The sequence below is a fragment of the Mustela nigripes genome, chromosome 3, assembly GCF_022355385.1.
Source record: "Mustela nigripes isolate SB6536 chromosome 3, MUSNIG.SB6536, whole genome shotgun sequence".
Taxonomy (NCBI): Eukaryota; Metazoa; Chordata; class Mammalia; order Carnivora; family Mustelidae; genus Mustela; species Mustela nigripes.
This window is the reverse complement of record NC_081559.1, coordinates 103,449,528-103,469,171: the sequence shown is the minus strand read 5'-3', so window position 1 is coordinate 103,469,171 and position 19,644 is coordinate 103,449,528. Positions and strand designations below refer to the sequence as shown.

At 54.8% G+C, this 19,644-nt stretch overlaps 1 protein-coding gene across 2 annotated transcripts in view; it reads right to left on the bottom strand.

The window, feature by feature from the left end:
- Positions 1-19,644, bottom strand: part of GLI2 (GLI family zinc finger 2) — a 242,664-nt gene that overhangs the window by 177,059 nt on the left and 45,961 nt on the right. The window contains exon 2 of one of the 2 annotated variants that reach the window (XM_059394473.1): positions 316-487. In XM_059394473.1, the coding sequence (XP_059250456.1) occupies positions 316-457 (142 nt within the window). In that variant the 5' untranslated portion in view covers positions 458-487. Of the gene's footprint in view, positions 1-315; positions 488-19,644 lie in introns of those variants that run through there. The other variant, XM_059394474.1, reaches the window with a different exon arrangement.

The window sequence follows — 19,644 nt, the reverse complement described above, 5'->3', positions numbered from 1 at the left end:
TACTTTCCAAAATAGTCCCTGGTGGGCCAGAGGCCAGGAGCCGTGTCGCTGGCACATCTCGAATGTGCCAAGCGAATGCACCTGGGACCGCGCAGCAGATTGAGGGCGGCCAGACACCCCTTCCCCCCAGAAGCCTGCTGTCGCACATCACTGGGCCTGGGATCCCCGGGAGGGGGGGGGTGGAGAGGTGGGGTGGGGGACGCCCTCCTCTTCGCCCCCCATAAACCCAGCATGCCGGCCCGATGACATCGGCCACCCGTCTAATTAAATCCTAACGGGCTAATGAAAAACACGCCTGCTGCCCGCCGAGCGTACCTCCGTGGGCAGCTACCGCCGCGGCCGCGGCCACTGCCAGAGCAGAAGCCTTCCTGCCCGGGTCTGGGAAAGCGGCACCCTCCAGGCTCCCACTTTTGGCGTCCTTCTTCTCCGTGGCAGTGACTGAGGCCGACGTCTCCATCTTAGCCGCTCATAGTCCTGGGTGACAGCCCTGGAGGAAAAGACAAAGACGTTCACCAACATGGACTGCCCCCAGACCCAGTCGGGATCCACTGACCCAGATTCCCGGCTGCCCCCGCCATGAAGCAGCCCACTTAATTCTCTTATAATTGGGAAGGAGGGTTTAATTAATTTTGAGAATTATTAGTTCTGAGATTCATCTGGTCTTCTTGGGAACGACCTCACGGACACCAGCCAAGCACATTCATTGCCCCCTACCCCAGATTTTTAAGACCTGAGCCCCTAGATCCTACAGCCCATAGTGGCAAGGAGCAATGACCACTTGGAGAAATTAAGTCCAAAGAAACGGCCTCCAAGGCGGGACTGCAGGAAAATAAGAATAAACAGAATAACAATGACTTAGAGGTCCTCGAAGGAAAGCCCTCGGATTCCTGTTCCATCCCTGCTCACCAGGATCCACCTCTCCTTTACTTGTGCATCTGTGCATTCGTGCATTCATTCATTCATTCAAAAGATTTTTCCATTGTTTACTCTCTGGCGCAAACTCAGTCCACACATTTTTAAGCCCCTGTTATGTATCAGGCATTCGTCTGGTGCCAAAGGTACAGTCCCCGGAGTTTACGTTCTACTTGGGAAAGGGTTCCTATAGAAGAGCAGGAGAAATAAAGGTATATTTATATGTTTCAGTGGGTGAGAAGTAGTACAAAAAGAGAAAGCTAAGTTGTAGGATTGAATGGGGTGGGAGGGCCTGAGGGGCCACTGCCTTGCCCCTTGAAGATGGAATGGGGTGCCCCGTGAAGCCCTGAGGGGACCCATGGCAGCCAGAGGGCAGAGGCAGGAGCCACAGAGCTGGAGGGGGTGCAGAGGCTGGCTAGTTTGAAGAACAGCCAGGTGAGTACAGGCCCTGGAGGGTTCGGAGCAAAGGAGGGCTGTGACAGGTCTGATAGCGTATTGGGGTCCTCCTGCAATTGTGCGCAAGCCGATCTGGGGGGAAAGAGGCACCGCCGGGATGACCCAGGAAGACACAATAGTGGTCTGGGTTAAGGGGGTGGTGGTGGGACGCAGAGAACACAGGCCTTCTAGGGCTTGGACGTGGGGTGTGTTAGAAAGAGGGGAATCACGGTGTAGTGGGGCGGATGCAGGGCACAGGTGAGGTTCCAACCGCAGCTGAGTGCTGGGTCACCAGCGAGACCTTCACCAATGTGCCTCATCACTCACAGATACTGCTAATAACTAATTATTTGTATCAAGTTACAGAATAGAAATGGGAAAACCACGCTTCTTAATAGAAGAGTAGTAGTGTCCAAGATGGCTCCTATTTCTGGCTGAGGACCTGCCTGGATCAAGGAACGGTGGTGCCATTGGCTGGGAGGGAGCGCAGCAGGTGAGAAGCAGGTTTGGGGAAGAAATCAGGAGCTCAGTCTGTCCAGGCCATGTAAAGTTTGAAATGCTTATTAAGTCACGCAGAGACTGTTGGAAATGGTAAGTTCAGAGCTCGGGAGAGAGGTAGAGGCTGGAGACAGGAGAATGGCGGCCATTGAAGATCTCCAAAGGACAGGGTGGAAACGAAGAAGAGAAAGTTCCAGAGCTAAGACAGGGACATTCCAGCATTTCTGGGGAAGACAGAATAAACCAGCCAAGGAGAGTAAGCAGTGGGGAAAGGAGAAGGAAAAAACCACCCGGAGAGTATGGGGGTGTCAGAAGCGAAAGCAGGCGTGAGATGCCTCGAGGAGGGGGAACAATTAGCTCTCTCCCAAGCTACTGAGAGATGCAGACGGTGAGGCCTGAGGGCTGACCAGCTTCAGTCACATACGGTGAACAGGGCCCAGGGATGGGGTGGGTCAGGAAACAAGTGGAAGTAAGAGACACAGAGGCACAGACAATTTAGTTGGGAAATTCGACCAATTTACAAGTTCCACAGAAGGAGCAGAAAATGACACAACAGCTGGACAGTCCAGAGGTCCTCCACTGCTGCGTCAGAAAGGAGGTGGGGCCAGGTTGCAGGCCTGTGAGAAGGGAATGTTCTGGTCAGGAGCCTTTGGGTTGCAGCAGGGCAGAAACCAAAGACAGCAGGCAGCTCCATCGCCAAGGGCCTCAAGGTTAAATTCACATCGGCTGGTCCAGAATTTTATCTTGCTAATAAATCCACTCAAAACTCTCACGTCTTTCTAAATAGAAAACGGGAAGGGCCCAGAACAATGATATGAGGTATCAAGGACGGTGCCAAGAGAACAGCCTGAGTCCTGGACCCCCTATTTCCGTCTGCACCCACCAGCCCGTCCACTTCCACAGTCTTTCAAAACTCACTGTCAAGGAAACCCAAGGCAGATGGAGGACAGAGAAACCTCCCTGAAGATTTTGTCGTGTTCTGGGCTTTCCTTGGGCCTGGAGCCTATTTGTGTATGTACTCTGTCCTTCAAGGTTCTGCCTATAGGTGACGGGCTCGCCAGCAAGGCACCCCGGCTCACGGCTGCTCCACCTTCCTAGCCCCCTTAGCCGGCCATAGGAACCACCCTCCAGGACGCCTAAGCCGCACCCTTGGGTCACCTCCCTCCTCCCCATTTTCCTCCGACATCGGATCGGCTGGGAGTTGCCATCACTTTCCCACAACACCTCGCCGGTGGGGCGTCTCAGGAAGGCTGCTCTGTATCAAATCGGCCCCCTTCCCTTCCACATCGGGGGTCCTTCCAAAACCACCTCTGATCCTCCTCCAAGGCTGTCCTCTCCCCCGACAGCCAGGCGCCTTCCCCAAACCAGAATCTCATCACAACCCTCCCTTAGCCAAGGCCTTGCTGAGTCCCTTGGGCCTTTCAACAAAGTCTTCCTGCAGCCTCCTCTCCCCACGTCTCCTTCAGTCCCAGCCAGGTGTGACTAGTCCTGCCCTTGGACACCCCCAGCCCTCTGCTCCAGCCGGGCCGCCCATGGGCAAACCTTCACTCTCTCTGTGGGGCCCTACTGTTCCTTCAATATGCCACTGAGACATCAGCCGCTCGGGGAAGCCCCCCCAACTCCTCCCCAGTCAGGGTGGCCTCAGCTTAGGGATCTCTGCCTGCAGCCCCCACCTTCATACTGAATTCATCATCACCTCCAGGTCAGGCTGGCATAGGCCAGCTCCTCAAGAATGCCTGGCAAAGAAAAGGGACCTTTGCGGCAGGAAACCACGGCTCTTTGAAATGCCAAGTGATTTCGTGAACAGCCTGTGTTTTCCTCCCAAAAAGTTCAGGTGAAGGAATTCTGGCCCCACGTTGAAATACACCTTGAATTTGGAAGTAAGGACAAAAATAAAAATAACAGCTGGAACAACAAAACTTTAATAAGCATTTACCGGGTGCCAAACGCCACACAAGAGTGATCTCATTTAATCCTCACAACATTTTACATAGAAAGAAACCAATGCTTAGGGGCACCTGGGTGGCTCAGTAGGTTAAACGTCTGCCTTTGGCTCAGGCCATGATCCCAGGGTCCTGGGATTGAGCCCCACATCGGGCTCCCTGCTCAGCAGAGAGTCTGCTTCTCCCTCTGCCCCAGCCCCCAACTCGTGCCCTCTCTCCCTCTCTCTAATTAAATAAAATCTTTAAAAAAGAAAGAAACCAATACTCAGAGAAGTTGAGTTAACTTTGCCCAAAGATGAACACTTTGAGGTGTCTGTGCCAGACCTTAAGCCCAGGCTCCCTGCCCCAAAGCCGGACTCCCAGGCACCACAGTGAGCTGTCCCTTGCGTAAGGATCTGATGGCGCTAAGGGATTTACCCCGGAATCCCCTGACAGGCACAAGTCCCTAACTGTTAGGCCCTGCAGGTATAGGGAGCATGGTGCCAGGAGCCCAGGGGATCCCAGAAGCAGGATTTGACATCGTTCTTGCCCTAGTGCTGTCTCCAAGGTAGCAAGATGGGTGGAAGGAGACCACCACCTGTCAAGGGTGGGCGAAAGCTGAGGCTGTTTGAGCTGCTTGCAAACACCGTGACGCCGCAGGGGCCCCGGTCTGTTGGAGCCATCCGGGGCAGGACGGTGATACATTGATTCACTAACTCTTTTTTTTTTTTTTTTTTTAATTTTATCCATTCACTTGACAGACAAAGACCACAAGTAGGCAGAGAGGCAGGCAGAGAGAGAGAGAGGGAAGCAGGCTTCCCGTGGAGCAGGGAGCCCGATGCGGGGCTCGATCCCAGGACCCTGAGATCATGACCCGAGCCGAAGGCAGCAGCCCAAACCACTGAGCCACCCAGGCGCCCCTGATTCACTAACTCTTTATTCAGTAATTTTTTTTTTTTAAAGATTCATTTATCCATTTATGAGAGAGACAGAGAAAAAATAGCATGAACAGGGGGAAGGGCAGAGGGAGAGGCAGAGGGAGAGAGAAAATCCTTGAACAGACTCCCTGCTGAGCATGCCCGACATGACTCGAGGCTCAATCCCAAGATGCCAAGATAACGGCCTGAGCCAAAACCAAGAGTCAGGGGGAGCCTGGGTGGCTCAGTGGGTTAAAGCCTCTGCCTTCGGCTCAGGTCATGATCCCGGGGTCCTGGGATCAAGCCCCGCATCGGGCTCTCTGCTCAGCAGGGAGCCTGCTTCCTCCTCTCTCTCTCTCTGCCTGCCTCTCTGCCTACTTGTGATTTCTGTCTGTCAAAATAAATAAAATCTTAAAAACAAAAAAACAAGAGTCAGCCGCCCCACTGACTGAGCCACCCAGGCTCTCCTCAGTAATTCTTTATTGATAATCAGCTTCATGCCTCGTGCTGCACTAGGCTGGGAGATGGTTCCCCTAGATGAATTGGGGGTCTTTGCCTGGGTTTGGGTACTCCCCCACCACCATGGTACCTCTTACACAGCATGGTCATAACCTGCCACACATCCACCTGGCTTCCTGCTTGGCTGTGATCTCCTCCAGGGCACAGCTGGGCCTTGCACCCTAGGTCCCCAGGCCCAGCAGAGCAGATGTCCAGATCCCTTGCCATGGGGTAAGGTGGGCCCTGGAAGCCAGGCCCGTGCATCTGGAGGGCACGGGGCTCAGTAGACCAGAAACCGGCAGAGGACTCAAGGCAGCCACAGGGTCAGCACATGTGACCCAAGCCCAGCCTCAGTGGGGGGCTGGCAGACTCCTGAGGCATGGAGCCAACCCCTTCCAAATGCAGATGGGGAAACTGAGGCCAACAAGTCAGAACCCTCAGACTTTAGGATCAGGAACGCCAAGCAGAGCGGTTCAAGGGACTGTGACCATTTCTGTGAAGGGACAGGAGGAGACTAGAAAGAAGAGCAGGAAAAGACTGGGGGTTTTCTCAGAGAACAGTAGACGTGGCTCCCCGCCCTGTGAGGGTGTCAGAACAGGTGTTATCAACCCGAGGAAGTGAGCTGCTCCAGGCCACTTTCCACGGAGGGAAAAGGGCCAGGTCCAGAGCCAGGTCCAGGGGCAGTCATGCTGCCCGAAGCCTCAAGGTATGTGGCCACCAAAGGATGCAGGTGAACGGAGTATGGGGCGAAAGGGTATTCATCAGGGTCCCACAATCCAGACTGCTTTCTGGGGCCTGGGGAACAGGTGGAAACACCTGGGGTCCCCCAGCCAGGGGTGGAGTGAGACCCCGTACAGTACCCACCGTGTCCCAGGCCCAGTATCCTGCAGATCAGCTGCTGCCCTCCACTTCCCTCCCCTGCCAGAGGAGGAGAGCAGGAGACAGAGCAGAGAAGCTGCATAAAGCACGGGAATTAGTGGGATTAGCACAATTTCTGGGTAAACACCAGGCGCCCAGGGTCCCAGGCAGCCACTTTCACTCCCCAAAGCTCCTCCAGGCAGCCGTCTCAGCCTTGTCAGCAGCGTCACCTGAGCTCCCAGAGGCCAGCTGGGGACAGCAAGGAGGGGATTGCCCGGTTCTGGGATCCCAGACCTTAGTGGGGCGGGGGGCGGAGGGTGTAAAGGTCTGTGTTGAAATATTTCCCACAGGCTCCTCAAAAGGCCTCAGAACAAGAGGGGCTGGGAACACAGCCCTCCCGGGGGAGGAGAAGAGGCTACACCCCCACTTCACCCAGGGAACTCACAATGCTTGAGCATGTCTGGACAGCTCCCGAGAGGAGATGCAACCACGCTCCCCAGGTTCTGCTCAGGGAAAAGGGGGCACTGGACCAGAACCCAGGAGGAGCCCGTCTTCATTAGGAGACCCCAGAGTCACCCGGCCCTCCAGAAAGACCTGGCAGCACCAATAGCCCCGCAGGCTTTCCTGGACCTTCTCCTGGAGATTTGGATTCCAGAGTTCTGGGCGGAGAGTCGGTGGGACAAAATACCGCCAATTTTTAAAAAGTTCCACAGGTATTTGCGATATGCAGGCAGGTTCCAGAAAACCTTCATGGCGTGCCACTTACAGGTTCACTTCCAGATCATTTAAAAATTATTCCAAGTAATTTACAAGTTCCAGTGAATGCAAGGCTGCATAGCCCAAAGGTAAAAAAAAAAAAAATACATACTCTCTAGGCTAACCTGGAATGGGAAGTTGGTGACCCTCAGGCTGAGCATGGACAAACCACAAGCCACTTGTGCCAAGGCCAAGTCCCAGATGCGTTCCCACCACGGCACAGAGCATCACCCATGCTCCCCACGGCATCCCGCTTAAGGTTGCCGTCAGATCCCAGTGAGCTGGCAACCTGAGCCTGCCCAGAAGCACACGCATTCCTAAGGCACCGATGCCGTGCCTTTAATATGCGATCATTGCGTTCCAGACACGGAGTTTCTCCCGTAATCCTGTGTCGTTTTCTCCTGTGCGTCAACAGCATCATTCCAAGGAGGGTCCATGGCACAGAACAGGTTAAGAACTCTGAGTGAAAGGGCTGGCTTGAAGACTAAATTAATAATCAGAGCAGAATGAGCGAATCACTCCGAAACCGGCAATCTCAGACACCCTCCCGCCACCTGGCTGCTTTGAACTCCTCTAACGAGTGAGTCACAGGAATTAGAGCGTCTTCCCCGGGCGAGATCGTTCTCCAGGAGAGAGATGAAACCTCGCCTCCTAGTCCTCGCAGCCACCTCGGGGCCGGGTGTTCTCACCTCCTCTGATCTCAGCCGAGTGGCTTGTGCGCCCCGGCCACACACGTGTTGACACATGTGGGCACACACAGAGCACACGCAACACACAGCAACCACATACACAGTCACATATGCATGCACACATGCACGTGCAACACACACCCTGCCACACTCATGCACATATACCCAGTCACGCGTGCTTACACAATCACATACACAGGCGCAGTTACACACTGAGAGGTGCACACCATGTGCACACACTCACACGCGATCATGTATGTGCAAAGATTCACACAGACCGACATGCACAGAAATACACCAGCGATCATAATCACCCACCCTGCCTTAATCACGCTCGTTTTTAAGACTGAAGGAGATAAAACAGGTGAAATTTCCTGAAGTGAAAAACACATGATCAGTGCACCCCAGATTAAAGGAAATGATCATTATAAGCTAGTTATCACTACAAAGAGAACAGCAGACTCCTCCCCTCCCCAGTTGTGGCCCCAAGGTCATGCCCCAAGCACATGTCCTGAATCTGCCAAGTGGCCGGGTACCCATCATTTCACTTCCCATCCCTTTAGCACTGCCATCTGGAAAGTGGATGTTCTACTGGGGGCTCCCTACCAAGGGGATACCAGTCCAACACCACCGTGCAGAGGCCAGCCACGTAAACAGGAATTGGGGGTCTGACTCTCCAGGTCGGAGGCGTGGGGACCAGATGTGGACTTCCACACAGTCCCAGTGCTCCACCTTATTCGTGCACCTTGCAGGAGAAGAGGGAGTGGGTGAGGTGAGGGTTCCCCAGGACCACACCAAGCTGGGGACACTCTGCTTGCCCTTCATCACAGGGAATAAAAGAATCCTATTTTATAATACATACGCATTTTATTCTCTCAGCGTAAAATATGCTTGGACCAGTGCAGTCTCCATCAGCTATGTGTCTTTGGCCATGTTACTGCCCCTCTCTGAGCCTCTGTTTCGTCCCTGGTCACACAGAGCTTCCCAGGGTGCTTGAGAGGACAGTCAACATTCCCGGCGTGGTTGTTAACACACGTCACAGGAGCAGACCCACCAACACTGGGTCCCCACTGGAGGCTGGCCAGGCAGGAGAAACTCTGCAGGCAGACACCTGCCTCCAAAAAAGGGTCACCTGCCTGCGGGGGCCCAGATGACAGCTGGGGCTAATGCAGACATACACCTTTCTGCAGAACCTCAGGCTTCAGCTGCATCTGGTTCTGACTTCTCTGTCCAGCTGCCTTGTCTCTGTGTGTGGGATCAAGGCTATGTGAAACAGCCCCACTAGGTCCCAGCAGCAAACCATCTCTAGCGAAACCCAGACAAGGGGGCTCCAGACCGAGAGGGTCTGCAGGGCTGGAAGAGGAAGGACAGACTTACCACAACCAGAACCATGTCACTACCCTGTCCCTGGCTCCTCCTTCTTCTAGGGACCTGACATGGGGAAGGGAACCTCACACTTCTGCCTGGGCTGGCCCCTCAGACACTGTCCTGGCTGGGGGCTCTCACAGCCCCCCTGGGGGAGGGCAATCCTGAGAGGGGGCATCAGAGCTGGCAGACCCTTGGGAGGGTCTTCTGACCGGCCAGGTCAGATATGGGATAAGAGGCTGGACCACGGGGCCCCAGTTCCCTGACCCCATGGACAGTGAGAGGTTGTACAGTCCCTCCCAAGGTGAAGAAGAACCTCATACATATCACCACGTGCAGGGTGCCGGCATACGGGAGCCTCTGTCTCTTTGTGGGCTTGGCACGTGGCCGGCTACCTGGCCTGCTGCCCAGAGTGCTATGAGGACAACAAAGGAGACACATCTGGAAAAGAAATAAAGCCTTCTTCTGACACTCCCGCCCCGTGACAGACAACGTGGGGCTCTCGTTCCTCTGTGACTCGGAAAAAGAAGAGTCTCATCACACTTCTCCATGGCCCCTTGGATCCCTGCTCTGCCCGGCAGGGTCCCTCATACTGGGAGCCTCATGACCAGAGAAAGAAAAGACCAGAAGCCTCGAGCACCTGCAGGGGCCTGCACCTGGCCTGCTCCTCTCCTCCGGTTATCACACAGCCCACCACAGCTACCGTGCGATGCCAGTATCCTGATCCTTGCTTTACGATGAAGCAGAGGCCCAGAGAGGGTAAGTAACCTGCCCAAAGTCACAGAGCTAACATGGAGCAGCTCTGCTGTTTCAATGCAGGTCCGCTGGATTCTGAAGCCCACACATGTTCGACCACCACCGTATCTGTTGAATACGGAGATGCCTGCCACTGGCAAGGAATATCGCGAAGGTGTCAAAAAGCATAAAGCGTAGTTTAGAGTTCCCTGATGTCTCAGTTAGTATATGCTAGAAGTTGAATAAGGAGCAGAGACTTCATGGCCGTGGAAGCTTGGGGAGCGAGGGCCTCTGGGGATGTCAGAGGGGGCTTCCAGATGACCACCGGTCTGCCCTGTGGCTTCACGGCAAGGAGTGAGAGGCCTTGAACTTGGCCTGCAGAGGAGAGAGGGAAGGGCACTCCAGGGGCAAGGAATGGCATGGGCATGACCCTGGCACACAGCAGGCAGAGAGACAAAGAAAGGAGAGCACTCTGACAGGGGCAAAGAAGCAGGGGACAGACTGTGTTGGTTAGTGGTGCCCCGGGGAGCTGCGGGCCCCAACGGAGTCTCTGGGAACGGCAGGTCAGAGGGAGATGGGTTTAGCAAGAAGGAACTTCCTCACTTCCTGGGTCTGGAGCACACTGGGCCATGCAGCCCAGCCAGCCTGGCTCACAGTCCAGCTGATTTCAGGAGCTTCAGACCAGAGGCATGAAAAACAGAGGGCAAAGCCCTCACCCTTCCACTGTGGCCAGGGGTGGGCACCACACAAAAATCCCTCTTCTAGTGGCTGCACCTGCTTCTTCCTCACTCCTTGAATGGATTTTTCCAAGTACGATAGCTCCCTAATTGGCCCAGCCCCTGCGCTTGCTGGTGTGCAAGAAAACAGATCATTAACCCTAATTCACGGACTTGCTGGGCCGGAACAGCAGCCAGCGACGGCCCCAATGGGAAATGCAGGCCTCTGCTGTAGAAGCCGGCCTCAGATAAGGGGAGATGGGTATCAGGACCCGAGCCAGGCAAAAGGCCTCCCCCCCACCACTGTTTTTTTCTGGGAGGATATGGGTAAGAGCAACTTCGGGACAGGCACTTCAGATGGCATAGAAATGGCCATTTGCTTGCACTGACCTGTATTCCCTGAAAACACAAGGCCCCACCCATGCCCCCTGCCCTTACATCATCCCCATGCTTTCCTGCCCTGAAAATTCATTCCTCTCTGCTCTACCCACGGAAGCCATGCTTTCAAACCCAGGAAGCCTGCCCTAATGAACTCCCACCCAGGGTCCTCTTCTGGCCTCCCACAACCTCACTGTGCCGCTTCTGAAACGTTTATGTCCCTCCCTGGTCCTCTCAGCAGCGGGCAGGTCCAGAGGGAGCACGTAGAGTGCGGATGGCGGCAAAAGATGGCCACATCGGAATCCCAGCTCCACCTAGAGCTACAGATGAGAAGAAACTTCTCCCTGTGCCTCACTTTTGTCATCTGTACAATGGGGCTGACCACAGCACCTCTGTCACGCTAAGGATTACAAGCATGTGCTGCGTGATCATGGCAGCTGGGACGAGCCTACCCATGTGGGGCAGGGAGAACTGTCCCCAGCAGTGTGAGGGGGCCAAGTCCCCAACAGGAGGGCTGTCCAAGACTGGACAAGGCAGACCCATTACAGCCCCATCCTCCCCCTCCCTGCCCAGGGGCTTGTGAGCCTCTGCCTTTCAACTGTGGAAATTCTCAGGCTGGAACCTTTTTGTAAATATGTCATCCTGCTTGACTGCAAAGGCCTGGGGTCTGTCCCCATCCTTGATGGAGAATCCCCCAAAGCCTCGGGAGCTTTCCAGAGGCCCAGGGTCCCCACCTCATGCGTTCCCCCCACCGCGCCAGCACGCGGCCACCAGAGCCACGCTCCCAACTCGGCTCCCACGAGGAGGCCGCCGTCTGAGGCGAACAAGGGGCCCGCTGTGCAGCCGCCCAGCCAGACCCAGATATTTTAACAGCTGCATTGTATGTTTCTGAGGCGCAATTCCTGAGCGGGGAAGAAAAACAAGCTTCGCCTCTGCCCTGAGGAGGGAAAACAGACGGCCCAGGCAGGCTGCAGGCAGGGGAGAAGGCCTCTGCCGGGGCCTGGGGCTGTAGAGGGCATGACCAGGAACAGGCCTGCCGCACAGAAGCTGTGGGCAGCGAGGGCCCGGCCAGGGCCCCCTCCACCCAAGATTTGGGGAGGGAAGGCAAGGACAGAGGCCCAGTGAATGCAGTATATCCCCAAAGGAGGGGGAGCTGAGGGGGTAAAAAAAGAACTGGAAAGGCAGGAGTTGCCTCCGGGATACGGTACACATCCCCACCCAGGCCCCATCTGGGCATCTCCCCACCTGCGGTGCTATTTCCCCAAAGCCCTTCCAGCTGAAGCCCATATCACCCAGGGAGGGGTCAGTCCTAACTCATGGCCCCTGAGGTCAAGCCCTGTATCCCTGTGTTTTAAGTACCTGGTTCTGCCTCTGCTTCCCTTTCCGCTTGCCCCAGAGGCAGACTCACCCACGTGTGATCCTGACTCAGTACACAAACGCTCTCAGGCACCGAGAATCCCCCTCTTCTCTCTTGGCCTCCCCTCGATGCCCACGAGGTCAGGGCTGCTCCCAGGACCCATCAGCCTTCTGGGGGGTAAGAGGCTGAGGGCCAGGTGGAGGCCAAATAAAGTGCCAGGTCAGGGGCAGGGCCTGGAAAAAACTTGTTGAATCTGCCATGGGTACTGGTCGTCCACACTGCTGGGAAAGTCTTCGGGGCAAAATGGCTACCGGCCTACGAATGCACCCCTTCCCTTGAAGTATAAACTCCTTGAGTTGTTTGGCTGTCAGCTTGGAAAGGGTGAAGGCACAGCTGTCTTCAGTCATCCCGACACCAGCTGCCTCCACCACGCCCCCTAAGTTTGACCCTAGTGGGCTCAAAGTCACACATCTGAGGTACACCAGTGGTGAGGTCGGCATCTCGCCTGCTCTGGTTCCGAGGATCGGCCCCTTGGGGCCAACTCCCAAAAAGGTTGGTGATGACATCATCAAGGCAACTGGTAATTGGAAGGGTCTGAGGAGGACAGAAGGGAAACTGACCATTCAGAATGGACAGGCCCAGACAGAAGGGATACCACGGCCTCCACCCTGATTATCAGAGCCCTCAAGGAACCGCCAAGGGACAGAAAGAAGCAGAAAAACACTGAGCACTGTGGGAATACCATTTTTGACGAATCTGTCAACCATGTCCGACAGATGTCGCACTGCTCTGAGCCTGAGAACTCTCTGGAACCACTAAAGGGATCCCAGGGGACTGCCCGGGCTGTGGGCTGCCCTGTGGATGGCCACCATCCTCGTGACATCACAGATGACATCGGTAGTGTGGGAGGGCCAGTTAGTGAAGAACTACAAAGGAAAATATCTCAGTAAAGCATCACTGGACAACCAATGGTTAAAAAATATATATAATTCCTCTTTCTACCAGGAAGCTTATTCTGGGTTGTTACTATCTATTCCCTTGAGGACTATCTCCCGGCTTGGGCTGGGAGCTCTGGGAAAGCGGTACTATGTTTAATTTGCCTCTGTTGTCAAAGTCCCAGCCCCACTGTGGCACCCAGTAGGCCCTGAATGAAGAATCTCACGCTTGTGCCCAGTCATGGAGCCCTCCTATTGGGGACTTGGCCCCCTCACACTGCTGGGGACAGTTCTCCCTGCCCCACATGGGTAGGCTCGTCCCAGCTGCCATGATCACGTAGCACATGCTTGTAATCCTTACCGTGACAGAGGTGCTGTGGTCAGCCCCATTGTACAGATGACAAAAGTGAGGCACAGGGAGAAGTTTCTTCTCATCTGTAGCTCTAGGTGGAGCTGGGATTCCGATGTGGCCATCTTTTGCCGCCATCCGCACTCTACGTGCTCCCTCTGGACCTGCCCGCTGCTGAGAGGACCAGGGAGGGACGTAAACGTTTCAGAAGCGGCACAGTGAGGTTGTGGGAGGCCAGAAGAGGACCCTGGGTGGGAGTTCATTAGGGCAGGCTTCCTGGGTTTGAAAGCATGGCTTCCGTGGGTAGAGCAGAGAGGAATGAATTTTCAGGGCAGGAAAGCATGGGGATGATGTAAGGGCAGGGGGCATGGGTGGTAGAAAGAGGAACTCAAAGGGCTACAGGGAGCCTGGGCTAGCCGGAGGAAGTCAAGGAAGGCTTCCTGGAGGAAGGCCTGAATATACATTTTTCAAGGGAGGACAAGTCAGGTCCAGGAGGGTCTACTAAAGTGGAGGGGACTACAGCAGATAGAGAGGACAGTGCCCGGGCCATGAAGAAGATGCAGGGAACCAAGAGGCCCTGCAGCTGAGTCCTGAAGATCAGTGTCCAAACTTCACATCACAGCGCACAAAACCCTCAAGGCCTCGGCCCTCCCTGTCTCCTAGGCCTCATTCCCACCAATGTGGACCCCACCCCTTACATGACCCCAGAAATCTGTGATCCCCGGACACTGCCTGTCAGGTCTCTGAGCTCATGATCTTCCCTTCCAAAACACCCTTTCCTTCCACCTCGGCTCAATGAACTTTGATTTATGTCTTTAAGGCTAAGGCCAGTCCTACCTCCCCCAGAAGTTGTGTCGGGCCCTCCTGCCCCAGACTAGCACAGTGATCCCACAGCTCCCCTCCTGCCCGCCCTCCTCATCAGCCTAGCCATCCCACGACACTGCACTCATGGAGAACTTCCAACCCACTGCTTCCCCATCCTACCCCGGAGTGGTTTGGCTCTTTGACTTTCACTCCCAGCCCCCAACACATCGCCCGGCACACAGTGTCCCATAAATGTGCAGTGAGAGCTGTCACACTGAATCCAGTGTTCTGGAGTCAGCTGTCTCCTAAACTGCTCCCCATGTCACATCCAGCAGTGGCGGCCACGCAGTGGACAGCTGGTCATGGTAATTTAACGGACCCCAGAGAGCCTGAGTGAAAGATGCAGCCCAGCTGGTTGCTTGTATCTTCTAAGGTGCCAGACAGAACTCACTGGCCAAACAAATAAATAAGAACCACTCTTACTCACTCCCAAAATTACACCATTAGAGAGTCACTTCTTTGACGCTTTCTTCATTTTCAAGCACAGCCTATTAAAATGCAAACTGCCCTGGAATAAGGTCAGGCCTTAAGTGCCTGAGATCTAAAAAGTTCATTTCTCTAATCAAAAGGGGACAGAATGGAGGAGGGTTAGAGGGAGACAGAGGGAGGGGAGTAAGGGGAGAAACTGTGGGGACGGGGTGCCAAAAACCCAGCACCGTTTTGCTGACGGCTGTCCTTGGCTCTTGCTGCCAGTCCACACCCTCCTGATAAAAGGAACATGTCTCTCTGCTTGTTCCTGCACTTCAGCATTTCTTGGCATGACACCATATGCAAAATTAAGTGGCTTTGTAGTTGTGGGCCGCTTTTTCTTTTCCCTCCTTTGGATGAAGCTCTCCAAGGCACACTCAATCAAGCCCCTTTTGTTCCCCGGGCCTTTTGAAGGCTTCCGGAGAGGAAATGAGAGCACTCTTTAAAGCCCAAGTCTACACGCAGGGTGAAATCACCGTCCCCTTGCCAGCCCCACCCCCAGGGGCCTGATCAGCAAGTTGGGGTGCCGTGGATGGGCTCCCAGACCAGGGCTGTCCCTGGGCTCTCAAGGATGTCCCCAACCCATGTGAGAGGCCACAGTGACACAGCCGGTTTTGTCTGATGAGGGGAGTCTCCTAAACTGGCAAGAAGCCACAGAAGGGTCACAGGTTTAGGTGGCCCTTGGCCATGGGACTGTCATGGTTCCCCGTCCCAGGGCATGTCTAGTGATTGTAAGGCTTTGCACAGGGACTCGGGGTCTGCACTTGGAAGAGGCAGTCAGATATTCCCCTTAGCCTGGGCCCTAGGACTCCCTTCCACGATGGCACCATGCCCAGTCCCTATGATCATCCACCCACTGATGGAGACACAGTGGGCCAAAGGATCCTCCAGGCGGGGAGCCTCCCGCAGGTCCCAGGGATCCAGTAGTCAACCTCCTATCCTACTCAGGAATCCCCTACAGTGGCAATGAGCAACCAGGGAGGCGAATCTGCATCCCAAGGGACACCGTGCAATGCCTACAGACGTATGTTATGATTTCTATATTGTGCTACTAGCAGCAAGCAGCTAGAGACCAGGGACGCTCCTAGATGTCCTACAATGACCAGGACAGATTCCAAACAGCAGAAAATTATCCAGTCAGAACAACTATGATGCCAAGATTGGGAAACTCGATCTAGAGTATTCCAGATATTTCATCATCCAGTCTCTGCTTGAATACTCCCCACGGATGGGGAACTCACTACCTACTGCTCTAAGGAGACACAGTGCAATGAAACCTTGGATCCGAAGCCTGGGCCGGCCTCTTGCTGAAATCTCTAGGCAAATGACCCAGTGTCCTCTCATCTTAGGATCCTGGTTGGGAAATGAAGCCAGGAATGTGATGTTCTAGGAGTATTATCAAGGACTCTGTGACCACAGGGCACCTAGAACGGCACCTCACACACATGAGGAACTTACCCCAAAGGACACCTGCTCTGTGGTGTCTGATTTTAGAACATACCAGAGAGCAGAACCCCAGCTATCCCAGTGCTGGTTAGAAGTCCACCACCTGCCAGGGGCCATCTGGCCTGCCTCACAGACCTCGTCCTGAATAAGGGACAGGTGAGGTGTGCACTACACCCTGAAACCCCGGCTGCTCAGGGGAAATGAGTATGTTGTTAGGACAGCGGTGGAAAAGCACTGCATGTGTGTTAGCTCACTGTTATAAAGACATAGAAATTCAGAAAGGAGGGTGCCTGGGTGGCTCAGTCGGTTAAGCCTCTGCCTTCAGCTCAGGTCATGATCTCTGGGTCCTGGGATCAAGCCTCACTACGGGTTCCCTGCTCAGTGGGGAGCCTGCTTCTCCCTCTGCCTCTGCTATTCCTTCTACTTGTGCTCTCTCTTAAATAAATAAATAAAATCTTAAAAAAAAAAAGAAATACAGAAATGCTTAAGATCATACGGCAGATGGAAATAAAACAAAGCTGAATGCCTCCTCAAAGCACAACTAGGAGAATCAACCATATGCACAAGGGGAGACAACAGATAGAAAAAAATCTGGTGTTCGGATGACAGGATTTGGGGTTAATGCTCTTTGATGGAAAGGTTATGTTGCTTTTCCATTAAAATACTATTTACTCATAACTACAGAGAATATAGTAGGGAAACTACCAACGTGGCCTTATTTCTGACCCTGAAGAAGTGTGTAGGAGAAGTCACAGGGGACGTCCTGGGCCAGTTCCTTGGAGAGACCCTGTGCTTCAGAATGGAGGGGGCTGCTGCCTCCAGGACCTCGACTCTCGACTCCGGAGGGCAGAGTGAGCAGGTCTGCAGGTCTAACTCCTCTGCCCGCGGAGCGGACCCCCCCTCAGCATCCACCAGAGCAAGATGCCCTCCCGGATTGCTCTGAAACATCACCATGCCAGCCTCACAGAGGAGAAACCAGGAGTGAGGGAAGTGGGGGACTGGACATGCAGTCTGGCGGCCAGCCTACTCTCCACAGCCGCCACAGGGCCTGGCATCCACCAGGGTGCCCGGAGCTCTATCCTAAGTGAGGACCCATCCCTTGGAGGCCAGAAAACTGAGCTGAAGGATTCTTTCCCAATAAGCCTGCACCTTGGAGGCTGTGCCCCAGGCCAGTTTCAAAAATCCTGTGGAGCACCCAATTAATTTATTAAACATATTTTGAAGGGTACCTGGCTAGCTCAGTTGGTGGAACATCTGACTCTCGATCGTGAGTTCGAGCCCTACCCTGGGTGTAGAGATTACTTGAAAAAAAATGCTAACTAACCAAAAAAAATATATATATATATTTGGAAAAAACTCTCAGAATCTGTCTCCCCATAACATGGAAAGATAGCTACTCCCTCTTTATGTCCCTTCCCATCAAGGGTCCACTCCCGTCATTCCCAAAGAAAGTGGGTAAAAGACAAGAATTGTGCTAGCTGCTTCATTTCTCCTGTTGCTTGCCCAGAGCCCCCAGAGCCACGGAGCCACCCCTGCCTGTGGCTGAGGCCCCAGAGGGCTGGGATGCACCAGGTGAGGTGGGGCCTGTGTGACCCCCACCCACCTCTCCCTCCAGCACCTCCTCCTTGCTTCCAGGAGAGAATAGCCATAGAGTGCTGGACGTGGAAGGGCCTAGAAAGGAAGCACGAGACTGGGAAAAGGCGAAGTGGGGATGATTGGGGGAAGAGAAGGCAGGAGCTGATATTAGAAACACCTACTTCGTCCCTTCAAAGGGGACTGGCCAGGATTTATCACCTCTCTCAGACCCGATGAGGGGACCCCACGAGGAATAATGAGTTCAGGGCCTATGTTTCTGCTCCCTAAGGGATGACAGGATCATTGAGGGTTAAGAGGAGAATCCCCACCAATAAAACTGACAGCATCCAGAACCCATCCATCCACAGCTCCTGTGGGCCCTGCCGAGGCCACTGTCGGCCCTCACTGGTGAGAAACTGTGCAAATGGATCCAGCAGCATACCTGGGGAGACGTCCCAGCTCAAACCCTCCTGGCGCAAGTGGGGAGCACAAGAGAGGTGTGAGGGAAACAACGACACCCCTCAGGGGGCAGACGGCGGGACAGCTCCAGGCCCCGGGACAGCTGGGGATGCCATTGCTGCGGTTTGCCACCTGCCTACTACCCATGGGTGGGGGTGGGGCAAGGGTCACCGCACCAGCCTCTGAGAAAAGGCCAGAAACCACCCAGAGAGCTTGACACCGGTCTTCCCTGGGAGGGGGACACATGCTCTGGGACCCTTTCTGCAGTGAATCACTTGCAGAATTCACTTCCCTCTCTGGGCCTCAGTTCCATGTGTTCAATTGTGCGTGTCAGAGTGAACGACTGCCGGGACCCCTGCAGCTGGCATCTGGAACCAAGGTCCCGAGTGAAGCGATGGAGCGGCCAAGCAGGGCAGCAGTGGGGAGGTGGGCTGGTGTGGCTGGAAGCCCTGGAAATCAGAGGGCTGAGAGATAAGCCCGCTAAAGCCTACGGGAGCTAAGAAAGAACCAGGGGAGCTGAGGTCCAACAGCTAGGTCTGTCCCTGGAGCGTCTCTGGATCTGAAAGCCAAGCCCTGGGGACAGAAAGAGGACCCCTGGAGCCTGCCACCCCAGAGTCCGGCCCCGCCTGCAGCCAATGCTTGCAGCAAGGGCAGCAGGTCGCAGTCGGGAAAGGAGGGACAGGGTGCTGGGGACTGTGGGTGGCAGGGAACAGATGCGCAGCAGAAAAGGCCTGCCAGGGACCGGGCTACCAGAAGGGAAAGCCCACACCAGGCTGGAGTCTGGGTTTTCTTCTGAAGGAACTGGGGAGCTATCTAAGAATGTTGAGCAAAGGAGTAACACGGTCAGCATAAACTTAAACGCCAGGCTTTGTACAAACTCGCCTCAGCATTTGGCAAACCAGTGGCACACTCCAGATGACCCTTGGGTCCCCCACAAGTCCCTACGTTTTGCCTCTCCCGGGCCAAGCCCCTGACCCTGCAAGTTCTGAGCCTTACAGGAAGTCTCCGGCAGCCAGGGATGCTCCCCAGCAAACATCACTGTCACGGTGACTCCTGCTGAAGAAAGGGCAAGGTCATCTACACTCCGGTTGCTAGAGGCTCACTCCTCCCTCCAGAACTACGTGGAAGAGGCTCGCTGCGAGGGACCTTCGGGGAGAGCCATGGGGACCTGGACCAAGGGGATAGCGTCCTCCTGCTGGGAGGGGACAGCTTGGACAGGGTCAGGCCAATGAGGCTCCCGGGCCCAGCACTGCGGTTCACCAAGGGGGAAACCCTGGCAGGAGGCTTCACCTCACCACGTGGCAATTTCCTGCCTGTGGCTGACAGTGACATTGTCCACTCTGTGGGGTACCAGGCCTCCCCATTCATCGTGCCTTCCAACCCCACACCACCTACCTGCTGGAACCGCCCTACTCCCCCCCTGCAAAAACTTGGCAGGGTCTGCCTTGAGCGGTCGTCTGTCGTCTGTCCGTTTCTCTCCCTCTCCCTTATCTCATTCTCTTTCATTCCTGT